Source organism: Mirounga leonina, unplaced genomic scaffold (genome assembly GCF_011800145.1).
Source record: "Mirounga leonina isolate KUSES-001 unplaced genomic scaffold, KU_Mleo_1.0 Mir_93, whole genome shotgun sequence".
Lineage (NCBI taxonomy): Eukaryota > Metazoa > Chordata > Mammalia > Carnivora > Phocidae > Mirounga > Mirounga leonina.
Window position 1 is genome coordinate 49,604,808 of NW_023270854.1, and position 15,321 is coordinate 49,620,128.

The following is a 15,321-nucleotide window of genomic DNA, read 5'->3' on the forward strand; positions in this document are numbered from 1 at the left end:
CTCCATGGGGATGGTCAGTTGCCAACTGGAATGGATGAGAAGACATCATCTCCTCCTGCCCTAATTTGTACCCACTTTCCCATTTAGAGGCTTAGCAGGAGGGAGCTGTAATATGATTACTTGTTGATGAAGGGATTCCTAACATGACCTACTGGTTTCCTTTGATGCTTTGTTTGCTGACACACTGCTAAACTTTGAAATGCAGAGCAACTGTAATTGAGTTCAGAAGCTTATTTTAAAATGTATATTGCAGTCATAGAACTGATTCTTATTATCTACTACTCGAAATTTTTGAAAAATGTCTTTTTCACAAAAGCATTATATTTCCTTCTACTGTCACTTTCATTTAGTTTCCCCAATTTCCAATGAGTTGGGGAGCAGACTTCTGAAAACGTGGCTGTTGTGGCCTCTATGGGAAAGGGTCCCAGTCCCAGCTATTCTGCTCCCTCACTGTGCCTTGCACAGGACCTCAGGGCTGGTCTCTAAAAGTGGACCTGGATGGGTCTCACTGCCAAACACAGGGGCCTCTAGGCCAAAGGGGTGCTGGTGGATAAGGACACAGAGACACGGCAAACAGAGAGGGCTCCTCCTCTCCAAGCTGGTTCAGGGGAGAAAATCAAACAGATTAGCGCTCCATCTGTAGCAGGTCACTTTCCCCTACTGGGCTGGCTCATAGCATGGTCTGTCCTTCAGTAACGATCTTTATGCTGTACTCAAGGAACTAGGCATGAATGCGCTTTGAGCTAGGATTCAATTTTCCTTCTCTCTCTGTCCTTTTCTCTGAAAAGCATCCTTAGTACATGAACCCCAGCAGAAGAAGTGGCCAGTACAAGGCCTGGATGAACATGCAGTCCAAAGGCCAAGTTCTGCCTGACCTGTTTTCCGCAAGACCTGTTTTCTTGGGCCTGTGCAGTCATTTCATTTGTTCTGTTTTTAAATTTGAATTTCAATGTCTTTTAAAAGGGCACAAACTCTCCAGGTCACTGCTAATCCCTAAATACACCCTGAACATGCAGCCCACTTGGCTCATCTTGTGTTACGAACACCCCTGTGGGCTTTTGACCTTTCTATCCCTGGTAAGCAGAAAATTCTCCTCGGTTAACAGCCTTGGAGCCAGTTTAGATGCTGATGTCTCAGGGGCCTTGGAGAATAAAAGAAGGTGGATCAAAGGGTAAATCAATAGCTTAGTCTAGGAGATATTTTAAAAATCCAAGCAAGCCACTTCCAGGCCTCTTGGTTCTGCATTTTCTGTCATTTGCCCGCACTTGTGGGCCCTCTTCAGACAGCAGGGTAGTATGACTGCTGGCTCATAAATCCCGTGAGGTTCTGCTTTGAGTTTATATCAACATAGATTGTATCTTTTCTCAGCTTGTTTCCATCAAAGCAATGCTTAAGTTGGACTAATCTGGGCTCTGGGAAGAGAGGGCAGTCATTCTTTCATTGGATGCATTTAATTTCACTCCACCTCTCAAGTTCAAATGCTCTGGACATTCATTTATCTTCCTTCCTCTCCTTCCCACACTTTTCCTTCCTCCTCCTGTTTTTTTTTCTTCCAAATCCAAATGATGTATAAGTGGAGTGGATCTTCATTGGGAGCAGAAGGGAAACACTGTCAATCTTTATTTTTTCCATCTCAAGCTCTACATTAGATCCTCCATCCAAGTTTGCTAAAACACATAAGGTTCTCCTCTCCCCTGCTCACGTCCTTGCGGTATACTTAAAGTCACAAAATAAGTACAGTGCATTTTCTTCGAGGGAATCAAATTTGCTTGATGGTCAATCATTTAAAACCATAATAGAATTGGCAAATGTGCTATGAAGCAAAAAGCAAAATCCTTTTTTTTTTAAGATAAAATACGGAATTATAAAGACCTTTCATGCTTGGTGTAGGCTTCTTCCAAATGTTTCCCTGGATCCCAAAGAAGTGCTTTATACCTCCTTTGCTATTAGGAGTATTTGGATGAAAGTTTGAGAAGCAGTGTGAGATTCTGGTAAACTTTTCTAAAACACAGTCTGATTTTATATCTGAGAGGAGTATTTCTTTATTTCTGGGGTTCATGAAATGAGCAATTATGTAGCCTTTGGCTGGACACTTAAGTCTATTCCTGGGCTTGCCAAAAAGGCTTGGGTTGAGTCACTGGACTGGACTTCATAGTCTCATTCAGAGACCACCGGGATTGTAAAACTCTTGCTGCTGAGGCCATTTCTTGTAAATGGCTCCACGTATTCAAGAATAAATAGTGTAGTTCTGTTACTGTTGGTTTGGGAATCACCCATCCACCACACGGGCACAGTTGTCCTGCTTATGCACAAGTGTCAAACATTTGCATTTTCTCTGTTCTGCATTTGTTGGAAAGTAAATAGGCAGCAATAAAGAAACTTTATTGTGCATGTTTTCTGCCTTGGGTGGCACCTGGAATTTGCTGAATTTGCTGAGTGCAACTTAAATTTTAAAAGACTCCTGAGCTTCACCTTTTTTCATGCCATGCAGGTCAAATGGAAAACCAAATAATTAGAATAAGCAAGCTGCATGGGTCCTTTCTCTTGGTCTTGACTAACTCCAGACCCTGTTGTGGAATTCCGGCACCTCTTTTTTTTACCCCCTTCCAGCTGTTAAGCTTCCATGACCATTCCATTAAACAAGCATCTCCTCTCCCCCTCTCAGAAAATTGACAACCGATTTAGCATATTACCTAGGACATTATAGTACAAAAGCTTTAAGGGCAAAAGCAAAACAAAACCAAGCCACTCTTATCCATTGATTTTCCAGGACATCTCATTTACTTTATGTCGGTCTCATTAGAACTTAAAACGTGACTTGAAGGCAATGAAGCTGATTTTCATAAGCACTATATAGACTCTCACTAATGACAACTGAAAGCACTTTGCCCAGACTACTTCTCACTACCTTGTACCAAGAGCTGAAAGCAAGGAATGGAATGAGGCAGAATGGAAAAATAAATGTAAATACCAGGCATATTGCTCTTTTTCTCATTGGCTTACCCCAGAATGAGACCCCATCTGAGATCCTAGAAAATCCTGTTAAATCTTTCTAGGCAAGATGCTTAATTATTGATACATTTAGGGAAGAAAAGCAGGATCATATATTCCCAGTGATACTACATCTTGGTAATAATCTCAATTTTTAGAGAAGGCAGCATGCTGTGGTGAACAAAGCCTCAGCATTGGACTCAGACAGGCCAAGGTTTAAAATCCCAGAGCCACCATTTATTGGCTGTGTACCACTGGATATGTTACCGGCCTCTCCTGGGCCTCATTTTTCTTCATTGCAGAGTGGGGAAATGATGGCAGGGATTTAATGAGACCAAATGCAAGGGGCAAGCGCAATGCTAGGCATACAATCCGTGTAAGTTTCCCTTCCCTTTTTAAATCAGATTACAGATTATGAATATAAAGTAACTCCCCACCAACAGCTGACTCTGGCTGAGGGCACTGTTTTCTATGAAGGTTGCTCTTGGTGGCCCCTAGTTGTGACTGCTGATTGCACACATCTGGAAACTATGACAACCGTTTTGCTTTGAGCTCAGCTTGGCCCAAATGTAGCTCTATATAAGGCAGCTTCTATCCTTCAATTTTTCCCAACACATCATAGCTTGGCTTGAATTTGGGCAGAGGAGCGGATGTCAAAAGAAATGCACAATGTCTAGGAAAAATCCAGATTCAACTAACAATTACCCAGCCCTGTTTGGTCCCCACTAGGGAACAATTCCTGGAGTAGCTCACTGAACATGCACGGGAGCCCTATTAGGAAGCTATATTATTATGTCTACTCTGCAAATGTCTCAACTGAGTCTGGGAGGTTAAGTGACTTTCTCGAGTCACAGAGATAACAAGGCATGGGGTTGGGATAAGATCCCAGGCTTTTTGACCTGGTTAAGAAAACAGGAGGATTTGCAGTGTTGAAAGATGGGCAATGGCAGTGTCTACTTGCCAAGTCTACTTTGGGTTGACACTGTGACAAGTGCTGGGAGGCAAGAGGTGGGAGATGCCAGAGGTAAGTTACCCTGACTTTTAGAAACCCTATACTCAGGCCCTCTGTCCATTATGTCACATATCAATTGGGGCAGGTAGTAAGATCTAGCTATTAAACAGATCATGTAAACAATATCTGCTCACTAATTTAAAAAAAAACAAAAAAAACCACTGGATTTGTAAAACACTCCCAGCATAATTTAATCTGGGGGGGGGGGGGAGGTTGTTGGTTTTATTTGGACAATTCAGAAGTATTTTAAAACCAATAGTAACTCTCATTCACTTAGTCAACAAATATTTATTAATCTACCTACTATGTGTCAAGCACTGTTCTAGATACTGGGGATATAAAAAGTCTTAAAAACTTTTGAAAGTGCCTTCTTTGTAACTGATCAAGTACTAATAAGTTGAGGTTTGCAGGGGAAAAGAATGCTAAAATGTCAGATCTTCAAAATATATTTAAAGAAACATACAGCAATTCTAAAGGCAATTCCTTTTATGGGCCTACTTGATGACTCTTTCCTTTCTTTTCACTTAAAAACCTCCCATTTTTCTCTTGCTCCTTTGTTCTCAGGAGGCAATTTTTAGTCCCAACATGTACTGCATCATACGCTCCCATTTCCACTGCCAAAGCAGGGCTATGAGAGTGGGGATTTCAGCACAGCCCCAACTAGATGATAAACAGTGAGAGTAGTAATATGCTGCTAGAGTCTTTAAAAAAATACCAGAAAGTAGTATTTCAACCCCTTTCCAAACGAAAAGCCTAGTGAATGAAATTAAGACTGTTATTCGAGTGTAATTACACTGAGTATGTAAAATGGAAACACTGAAAGTAAATCATACATTTGGATATTACATTTCATATTTCGGCATATGCTGAATAAGCCAGTGAAGTTTTATTATTGTTGAGTGTAATGTCAGAAGACAAACTTCTACAAATTTTATACATAACTTTTTCCATTTTATCTGTTTTCCATTTATGTCAAGTTGAACACATGCTGTGCCTTAATATTCTCTCTCCTTCTTCCCCACATTTAATGCCAAGGGATCAAGCTCCATCTTGATTATCCTAAATTTAGCCTTAGGTAACTTCAGACTAAGAGGAGGCTTTTTGTTTTGTTTTGTTTTGTTTTTAACTCCAAGAGGGCTTTTTTTTTTTTTTTTGCTTGTTTGTTTTAATCTGTATAGAAGAGGAGAGGAGAAGGACTTCCAAATTACCCTATAAACCTGGTCCTCTGGATGCTGGCAAATGGCCTGGACAGAACAGCAAGAGGCAACCATTATGGAAGACAACTGTGGCTACAGCCACTTCTTGCCAACCCACGTCTCAGCTCGTGGAAACTGGGTGATAACCGAGGGAACCGTGGATTATGACGTCAAGGAAGTCTCGCAGACACGGCGGGCTTAGGGAGGCAGGTCTCCCTGGGAGAACACGAGGGAAAGCTTTGGAAACGAAGGGGGAGAGGCCGTGCGCATGCGCTCCAGGTGGGGTCGCCCCGCCCCCGCGCAAGCACTGCGGCTGCGGTGGCACCGTTAGAGGTAACAGCCGACAACGGACTATGGCTTCCAGCTTTAAGAAGTCAACTGTGGCCTCTACCAGCCAGAAAAGAAAGGTGGGCCCTAAGCCTGAACTCACTGAAGATCAGAAGCAAGAAGTTCGCGAAGCATTTGACCTCTTCGATGCTGACGGCAGTGGGACCATCGACGTGAAGGAGCTGAAGGTGGCCATGAGAGCGCTGGGCTTTGAACCCAGGAAGGAAGAGATGAAGAAGATGATCTCCGAGGTGGACAAGGAAGGCACGGGGAAGATCAGCTTCAATGACTTTTTGGCCGTAATGACTCAGAAGATGGCCGAGAAAGACACCAAAGAAGAAATCCTGAAGGCTTTCAGGCTCTTTGATGATGATGAAACTGGGAAGATCTCTTTCAAAAACCTAAAGCGCGTGGCCAGCGAGTTAGGGGAAAACCTCACCGACGAGGAGCTGCAGGAAATGATAGATGAAGCCGATCGAGATGGAGATGGTGAAGTGAACGAGGAAGAATTTCTTCGGATCATGAAAAAGACCAACTTGTATTAAAGTCGCTTTCTTCCGCAAGCATGTGCAGAGAAGTCGAGTGACTTGCTGGGTTCCCTGCTTCCATTTTGTGAAACCTTGAGTTAGAGGACAGCACTATCCTCTCACCCCCAATTTGTTTAGATATTTCTATTTCCAGATCTCTGGCTCAATTATAGAATTTTAAAGATGTTTTTAATGTGAGTTCTGGTTTTTAATTCTCAAAAGCAGACCTGGAGTACATTAGGTTGAATAAAGACCCGATGCTTCAGTCCCCTCGCTCACCTGCCCTGCTTTGGTGGACAACCATTGAACTGAAGGAAGGTAGGCTGGCTTCTTGGGACAAACAGCCACGCGATTCCCTTGTCACTTCTTTGGTGGTCTTATATTATCTTGCTTCACATATTATTCCTTAAATTCAAGTCATTATTTTAGCATGATGAGGTGGAATTGGCCAGCGGGTCATCCTAGCCATTACTTTTCATTTAACCGAATATTGGTTTGAAGGAGGACAGTGCAGCCACTTACACTTACTAGGCTCAGGAAAGGTGCTGTTCTAAAGTATAAGCTTGTAGTTGGGTGGCGGTAAATTTTGCAGTTTTGTCTATTCTCTGACTACATCCATACAAATGATCCTTCTTTTGTGTATAACTCATCCACTGTATATTATCCAGGGCCAGATGTATACCAGGGCTACAAAATAAAATTTAATTTAATATTGGCCCAACCAAAGAATAATTTGCTTAAGAGATTAAGCTAAAAATGATTTTGAGTAAATATCTTACAAATGTAGATCTTCATTTAGGAAACTGTAAAAAATAGAATTCATTTTAAGCTACTTATCTGTCCTTGGAAAGATCAGCTAGCATTTTAGTTACACTGTATTATAATAACCTTCATTTTATTATTGCTTTATTACAAGCCAGTATCTACATGCTAATTCTTAGAATATCTTAGTTCTTAATACTTGATTTTCCCCCTCTGGTGTATAGTTGATGCCAGAGCATTTGGCATGTAAGTGATTCTCTATTTTATAATCCCAGGACACTATTTCACTGTGGCTTCTGTGTGTGTTGATATTACTTGTTCTCTGTTCTAAATTAAGCCTTTCTTATTTTGAAATAAGAAAGCTACCCTTTTGAATATCTATAAATCTGAAATTAGAGAAAATTTAAATAATATAATTATGGGACGATAATATAATCTATCTGCTAAGATGGAGCCTAGACTAATGTTTTGATAATAGGCAACAAAACTATTAAACAGGCAAGACATTTTGGCCACAACTAAACCTAAATTAAATCTTCATACAAAGTCCCATTAAGATAATACTGAAATTCTGGAAAATTTTTCACTTGCTTTGCCAGCAATTTTACCCTTCAGAGGGTGGTGGATCTAATCAGGGAAACTACTACTCTGAGCTTAATTCTCATTAACAGGGACTAATTTGTCAAAGCAGTAGTACTAGCTGAAGTGATGGGTATGTGGGCATTCGCTGTGAGAAAGAATTTTGCTGAGGTGGCTGGCACAGGGCAGGGGAATTCAACCAGGCTGCAAATGCTAACAGTTCAGGTTCAGGGTCTTAGTGTGGATACAGGTGCAGTTGTAGAGGATACAGCTGCAATTTGGGCCAGCATCAGTCTGAAGGGCCTGATCTGAGGGCAAGGGGAAGAGTATGGCATTCTGGGAAGCAAGACTTCCTGGCATCCTGTTGACCAGAATCTTGGCCCAAGGATCTACATATGGATCAAGGTAGAAATACCAGAAACAAAAAAAGTTGGCAGAAACTACGCAAAAGGGTCAGAGCCTCAGCCAACTGGACTAGGTTCAATCTCGGCTCCTGTCCCAACAGAGGATAGAAGTGAAAACCAGGAACCCGGGCTGAAGCCCAGCAGTCAGGCTGCCCAAATGCCCTGGGGTCAACTGTGGAGGCTGTAGCCCAATACATAAAGGGTTGCCCTGAGGGCACAATCCATCCCACACAAGGGAAGGGAGCTCTAGAATATTTCTGAATCTCATTTACTGCTAAGGAAGAATTTCACAATGAACTATTAGTCTTGCTTCTCAACTGGTTCATACTTTAGAGGATGAGGGGAAAGATGGGAAAGGGCGATGATAAGAGCAGGCCCAGACTGATATTTGAATTTGAATTTTAAGAGAAGTTAATCATATATGTCTGGCTGGGTCTTAGTCTTTACATACAGCCTAGTCTTTACAAAGGTAAAACACAAGAAATTCAAAGAAAACTTATAGATATCTTTTTGCAGATGGGGGAACACAGCTGTATATGTTGGGAAGAACTAAGAAAATAATTTCCACTGGGCTATCACAAATGGCCCCAATAAAGAAGCAGGAAGCAGACCAAAGAAACCCATGTGAACTGTTTAGAGACCTCATGGATAAGCCCTTTCTTTCTAATGACAAATGTAACATGAAAAGCAGAGCTTAGAGCCAAGGATGAAAATATGACTGTATTAAAGTTGTAATAATATCAAGAAAGTGGGGCACCTGGGTGGCTCAGTTGGTTAAGCATCTGACTCTTGATTTCAGCTCAGGTTGTGATCTCTGGGTCCTGGGATCAAGTCCCACATAGGGGTCCCTGCTCAGTGGGGAGTCTGCTTGAGGATTCTCTCCCTCTCCCTCTGTCCCTGCCCCTCCTCTAATAAATAAATAAATAAATAAATAAATAAATAAATAAATCTTAAAAAAAATATATCAAGAAAGTGAATGCCCTAAATAAGCAGAGAACAGTAAAAGGTCCCTCCGCCCCCCTTAAAGACATCTTAGTTATGTTTAAGAAGATATTGGAAGGAATAGTTCCAACTCTTTAGATTGTTGCAGGTTAGTTTTCATGGGAAGTAGACTTCGAGTCTGAGATTTATGTGCAGGAAGTTTATTCAAGTGTATTCTCATGTATGAAGGAAGAAACCAGGACTGGGCAGAGGGAGGAGTTGGGCTGTGATGCAGTCACAACAAAGGACTCAGATGATCCCATAAGGAGTTCTGGAGTGAGGATGACCCTGCAGAGATGCCTCAAATTGGGACAAGAAAGTTGGGCTTTTAAAACTTTTCACTAATTGACAGTCCATTTCCCCAAGAGAGTGGTATGACCCTGAGCAAGGTGACCCTCCTCGGTCGAGGGTAACCACTGGGAGGGAGAATTCAGTTGCAAACTACTAGCTGTCAGCACTCTCAGCACCTGGAGGGATGAGGACTTCAGTTCCGAAGTGCAAGGCCAGAGGGGAGATGTAGGCAGTGCCCCACAGCTTCCACTGCAGTCTACCCCTTACACCACTTAGATCCACTAGCCCTTCTGTAAGTTCTGTGAGAAGCAAATTCAAAAGTCAGATGGATCGCTCTTCCTGAGAGAATCTTACAAAAGGAAGATTAGAGGGGCAAACTACAGCTCCTGATGCAGAAGCTGATATCGAGGCCACAGATAGTACTTAGCTCCCTCCTATCCAATCTAGATTCCCCTCACCCTCAACAAATAAATGAAAGGGCACCAAGTGCAATACCTGGGTACCAAACATATTCTTTCCATATTCTTCCTGCAGCTTGATGACCAAGATCCCTTACTTATGTATGGATGGCAATTCCTTTACTTGACTATTGCTCTCTTGGCATGAGGAACCTACCATGATTGGGTGGCACACAGAAATTTAATAGTTTTGTTGCTGTGCCCACTGGTGGAAGCTGCCTCCTATCGAAACCAAGATCTCTAAATACACATTATCCAAGGTTGTGGGGATGAGAAGCACAAATTAAAGAGCAAATGAATGGGAATTAAGGTGAGAGCTACTTCTACCCTTGGTTTATTGGACCCATGCATTCTGCTTAAGAGATATCACAGCATATAATGGGTCATTTATTTAGAGCATATGCTGCATCCTGGAGGATGGTACTCCATCTTCACTGGTTATAATGTCCAAGCTGGCCCCTCAAAGGCATCTTCAACAGGCTTTTCCTTTGTTCTATCAGCAATAAAGCTTATAGAAGCTTTCAACAACTCCATTCTGGACCACTAGATTCTGTGGCTATATGCCTACTCCTGCACTGCTGATCATCATCACTGGTCACTGCACCTCCTTTCCTGTGGAGTGGGTCCCTTGGTCCAATGTAATATTATGTGGGATCCCATGTTGGGAGGATAAATACCCAGATATGGTGTTGGCTGAAGCTCTGCAGGCAAAGGCAAACTCATGACTGAAATATGTATCCAGTCCAATCAAGATGAGTCACTGGTCTTTCCAGAGTAGAAGGGATCAAATTAGAGTACTTAACATTAAGAGGCCAATTCATCTCCTTGCGAGCAGTGCTGTTCTGCATTTGTTTAGCAGCTATGCTGTTGGGCTTGTGCATAGTTTCCATCTCTGCCACAATGACTACTCCTTTCATGTGCCTATTGTGCCAGCACTCGGGCAGCCAAGACAGAGGCAGACTGATGTCAACTGACCAAGTCATCCTGTCTTCTTGGTTGTTTGGTGTCTCTTCTATGATTGGCACTCTCAGATAGGTGAGTGATATTTAGCCCTGGTGTTTCCTTTTCCAGGGCACTAAAAAATCACCGAACTGGTTGGTCACCATTCTGTGAGTCCACATATATTCTAATCCTAGGCCACTTCTCTTTCTACACAAAATGGAAGACCAAGCACACTACCAGAAATTCTATCCTTTGGGAGGACCTCCCTTCTCACTGATATCTTTCTGATCCACCTTTGAGTAGTGCTGCATTGTATCATAGTTCATTATACCAAGCTGACAAATCCTTGAACCAAATTCAGCCTTTTTTTCTTTATTTATTTTTCTTTATTCCCATGTGGTCATAGGTAGGAGCTGAGGGAAAGGCTCTGGTGCAACTTGGTGGATGACATGGGGGACTTCCTTCTCGTGCAGCCTACTTGGGCCCTTTGGCCCTGCTTGTGCCTGATCCCAGACATACCCCTTCTTTTTCTAGTTTCCTAAAGCAACAGATTATATTATTGTTTTTAAATCTTTCTTCTTTTCTAATATATGCATTGGATGCCATGAATTTCTCTCTAAGCATTGCTCTTGTCTTATTCCCCTCATTTTGATAGGTTGCAATTGCATTTTTATTTAGTTCCAGATATGTTTTAATTTTTCTTGAGAATTCTTTGGCCCATCTGCTATTTAGAAGTCTATTATTTAATCTCAACTATTTTGTGATTTTTCCAGCTATGCTTCTGTTCTTTTTTTCTAATTTAATTCTCTGTGGTATGAGAGCATACTTTATATGAGATCTATTCTTTTAATGTGCTGTGTTTTATGGCCCCTAATGTAATCTATCTTAGTGTATGTTCTGTTTGAGTTTGAGAAGAATGTATAATTTCTTACTGTCAAATGAAGTATTCTGTAGATGTCATTTACACCCAGTAGATTGATGGCGCTGTTGAGTTCAACTATGTCCTTACTGATTTTCTGCCTCCTGGATCTGTCCGTTTCTAATAGAGGGGTGCCAGTCTCCAACTATAATAGTGGATTCATCTGTCTCCCCTTGCAGTTCTATCAGTTTTTGCCTCCCATTATTTTGATGTTCTATTTTTAGGCACATACATAGTAAGAATTTTCATGCCTTCTTAGAAATTGTCCTTTTATCATTATGTAATGTCCCTCTTTATCCATGATCATTTTCCTTGTCTTGTCTGAAATTAATATAGCTACTCCCCCTTTCTTTTGATTAGGGTTAGCATGGTATATATTTCTGCATCTCTTTACTTTTAATCTGTGTCTTTATTTTTAAAGTGGGTTTTTTTTATAGACAGCATATAGTTGGATATTGTTTTTCTATCCACTCTTGCCAGTCTCTGTTAATTGGTATATTTAGAGCACTCGCTTTTAAAGTGATTATTGGTTTAGTTGGATTAGTATCTCCTACATGTGTTACTATTTTCTATTCATTGCCCCTATTCGTTCATTCATTCTTTTTCTTCCCTTCTTTTTCTGTCTTCTCTGGTTTTAATTGAGAATTTTATGATTCCATTTTATCTTCCATATTAGTGTATCAATTATACTCATGTTCTTTTTAAATTTAGTGATTATCCTAGACTTTACAATATACGCTTATGACAAATTCAAGACCATTTTCAAATAACGCTATACTGCTTCACAGATATTGCAAATACTTTATTCCCAACTTGTCCTTCTCTTCCCTTATAACATTCCTGTCATCCTTAACATTTCACTTATCCATACACTACAATCACTCAATACATTGTTGCTGTTGTTATTTTGAATAAGTTATTACCTATCAGATCAATTAACATAAGAAAAATAAAATATTTTATTTACCGTCATTTATTCGTTCTCCAATGCTCTTCTTTTCTTTATGTAGATCTGAGTTTTTGACCTAAATAATTTTCCTTCTCTCTTGAAGAACTTCTTTCTTACAAGACAGGTATATTGGTGACAGGTCTGCTAATTCCTTCAATTTTTGCTTGTCTGAGAGAGTCTTTATTTCTTCTCTGCTTTTGAAATATGGTTTCACTGAACCCAGAAATCTAGGTTAGTGTTTTTTTTTTTTTTAACACTTTAAATATTTCACTCCATTTTCTTGCTTGCATGCTTTCTGAAGAGAAGTCAGTGTAAATCTTATTCTTATTTCTCTACATGTAAGATGTTTTCCACCCCTCTGGCTTCTTTCAGGAATTTCTCTTTGTCTTTGATTTTCTGCAGTTTGAATGTGATAATTACATGCAGATTTTTGGTGTTGTCTGGGCTTTCTGAATCTGTGATTTGTATCTGTCATTAATTTTGGAAAATTCTCAGCCATTATTACTTCCAATATTTCTTCTTTTCTTTTTTCTCTCTTTTTTTTTTTAGGATTTTATTTATTTATTTGAGAGAGATAGAGAGCTTGAGGGAGCATGAGCTGGGGGGAGGGGCAGAGGGAAAGAGAGGGATAAACAGACTCCCCACTGAGCAGGGAGCCCGAGGAAATGCAGGGCTCAATGTGGAGCTCCATCCCAGGACCCTAGGATCATGACCTGAGCCGAAGGTACTTAACCAACTGAGCTGCCCAGGCGCCCCTCCTTTCTCTCTCTTCTCCTGGCATTCCCCTTACATGTATGTTATACCTTTTGTAATTGTCCCACAGTTCTTACACATTCTGTTCTATCTTTTTCATTATTTTTTCTTTTTATTTTTCAGTTTTGGAAGTTTCTATTGACATATCTTTAGGCTTACTAATTCTTTCCTTGGCTACAACCAGTCTGTTAATGCACCCAGGAAAGGCATTCTTCATTTCTGTTCCAGTGTTTTTGATTTCTAATTTCTTTTCAATTCTTTCCTAGAGTTTCCATTTCTCTGCCTACAAACACATCACTCCTTTATATTGTCCACTTTTTCCATTAGGGTCTTCAGCATGCCTATTATTAGATCCTCTTGGTTGTTGGTGATGATGAGTTTTTCTATAACACTGATGATTTTCTGTCTAGTTATTCTATCAATTGTGGAGAGAGGGATGTTGACGTCTCCAATTTTAATTGTGGATTTGTCTATTTATCCTTTCAGTTCTATTAGTTTTTGCTTCACATATTTTGCAGCTCTGTTGTTTGGGTACGCAGACATGTAGGATTGCTATGACTTCTTGGTGGAATGGCCCTTTTACTTTTATATAATGGTTCTCTCAGTCTCTGGTAATTTTATTTGCTCTGAAGTCTAAGTTATCTGATATAAATATAGCACTTCTGCTTCCTTTCATTAATGTTTGCATGATGCATCCCTTTCCATCCTTTTACTTTTTAACTTGCCTCTATCATCGCATTTGGACTGAATTTCTTGTGGACAGCATATATTTGGTCATGTTTTTAATCCACTCTGTCAATATCTGTCTTTTAATTGGTTATATTTAGGCAATTTGTTTTTAATGTAAATATTGATAGATGAGGGCTTAATCTACTATTTTATTTTTTGTGTTCTCTTTGGCTTTTGTGTTTCCCTGTTTTCTTTTTCCTGCCTTCATATTGGCTACATAAACATTTTTTATCATTCCATTTTGATTTATCTATAGTGTCTTAAAGTATATTTCTTTGCTGGGCTTTTTTAGTGGTTGCTGGAGGTGTGACATTATACATATATAGTTGATCACAGTACACTGGTGTCATCATTTTACCAGTTCAAGTGAAGTATGAAAACCTTTTCTCTCTTTACATCTCTTTACTTTATCTCATGTATATAATAATTGTCTCTCTTCAAGAGAGAAAGAGAGAGTTCAAGGGGGATGGGGAGGAGAGAGGCAGAGAGAGGGGGAGAGAGAGTCTTAAGCAGGCTCCCCATCCAGCATGGAGCCCAATGTGAGGCTCGATCTCACAACTCTGAGATCATAACCTGAGCCAAAATCAAGAGTCGGACGCTTAACCGACTGAGCCATCCAGGAGCACCTAAAATAATTGTCTTAAATATTTTTTTCTACATACATTTAGAATCAGATCAGTGTTATAGGTTTTGCTTTATCCATCAAATAACTTAGGAAACTCAAGAAGAGAAAGAAAGCTTATTGTATTTACCATATTTTTGCTTACTATATTCTTTCTTTCTTCTGGATGTTCCATGGTTCCTTCTTTGTTTGAGAACATCCCTAGCCATTCTTTTGTGTACATCTGCTGCACAATTCTCTCACATTTTTGCCTCTAAGAATAACTTCATTTCTCCCTTCAATCCCAAAGAATATCTTCACTGGATATAGGAATCCGAGCTAACAGTTCTTTTCTTTTGGCACTTTAGTAAGTGTGCAATATGCTGTCAAAATAAGAACTAAATGAAAATAAAAATGAATGTACTCCTAGACTACATTCATAAAAGTGTGATTCACCAAACAAGGAGGGAGACCCATTTCTATGACCTAAAGGACTATGCTCACTTCTGGGTATTACATCTTAAAAAGAATTGGAGAAATCAAGGCCTGTTGAGAAGAGTGAGATAAGTAGGGTGAGGGGATACAAAACCACATCTTAAGAGAAATGGTTTAAAAGAACTAAACCTGTTTCTTCTCAAGGCATATGACCTCCAAAGTAATGGGGTTTGTTCCATAAGGCTCTAAGGGTTTCAGGGAGATGAAATGATAAGGGAAAGAGATTTCAACTTAGTGTCAGGGAGACTTTTTAACAACCAATCCTGCCCAAAGATGGCCTGCATTACCTCCAAAAATACGTTCCTATCATAAATTTGCAGAGGCATGGGTTGAATGAATGTGTTGCCAAGATGCCACAGGTGTTTCAAGCTATTGTGTCTAGGGGTTCCTAGAACAGTGGGTGAT

General features: G+C 40.3%; 1 protein-coding gene across 1 annotated transcript; it reads left to right on the forward strand.

Annotated features, from left to right (window-relative positions):
• Window positions 1-5,451: 5,451 nt before the first annotated feature.
• On the forward strand, window positions 5,452-6,151 carry CETN1 (centrin 1). The gene has a single exon (XM_034995744.1). The coding sequence runs from the start codon at window positions 5,553-5,555 to the stop codon at window positions 6,069-6,071; it is 519 nt and encodes a 172-aa protein (XP_034851635.1). The 5' UTR covers window positions 5,452-5,552; the 3' UTR covers window positions 6,072-6,151.
• The last annotated feature ends 9,170 nt before the right edge of the window (window positions 6,152-15,321 follow it).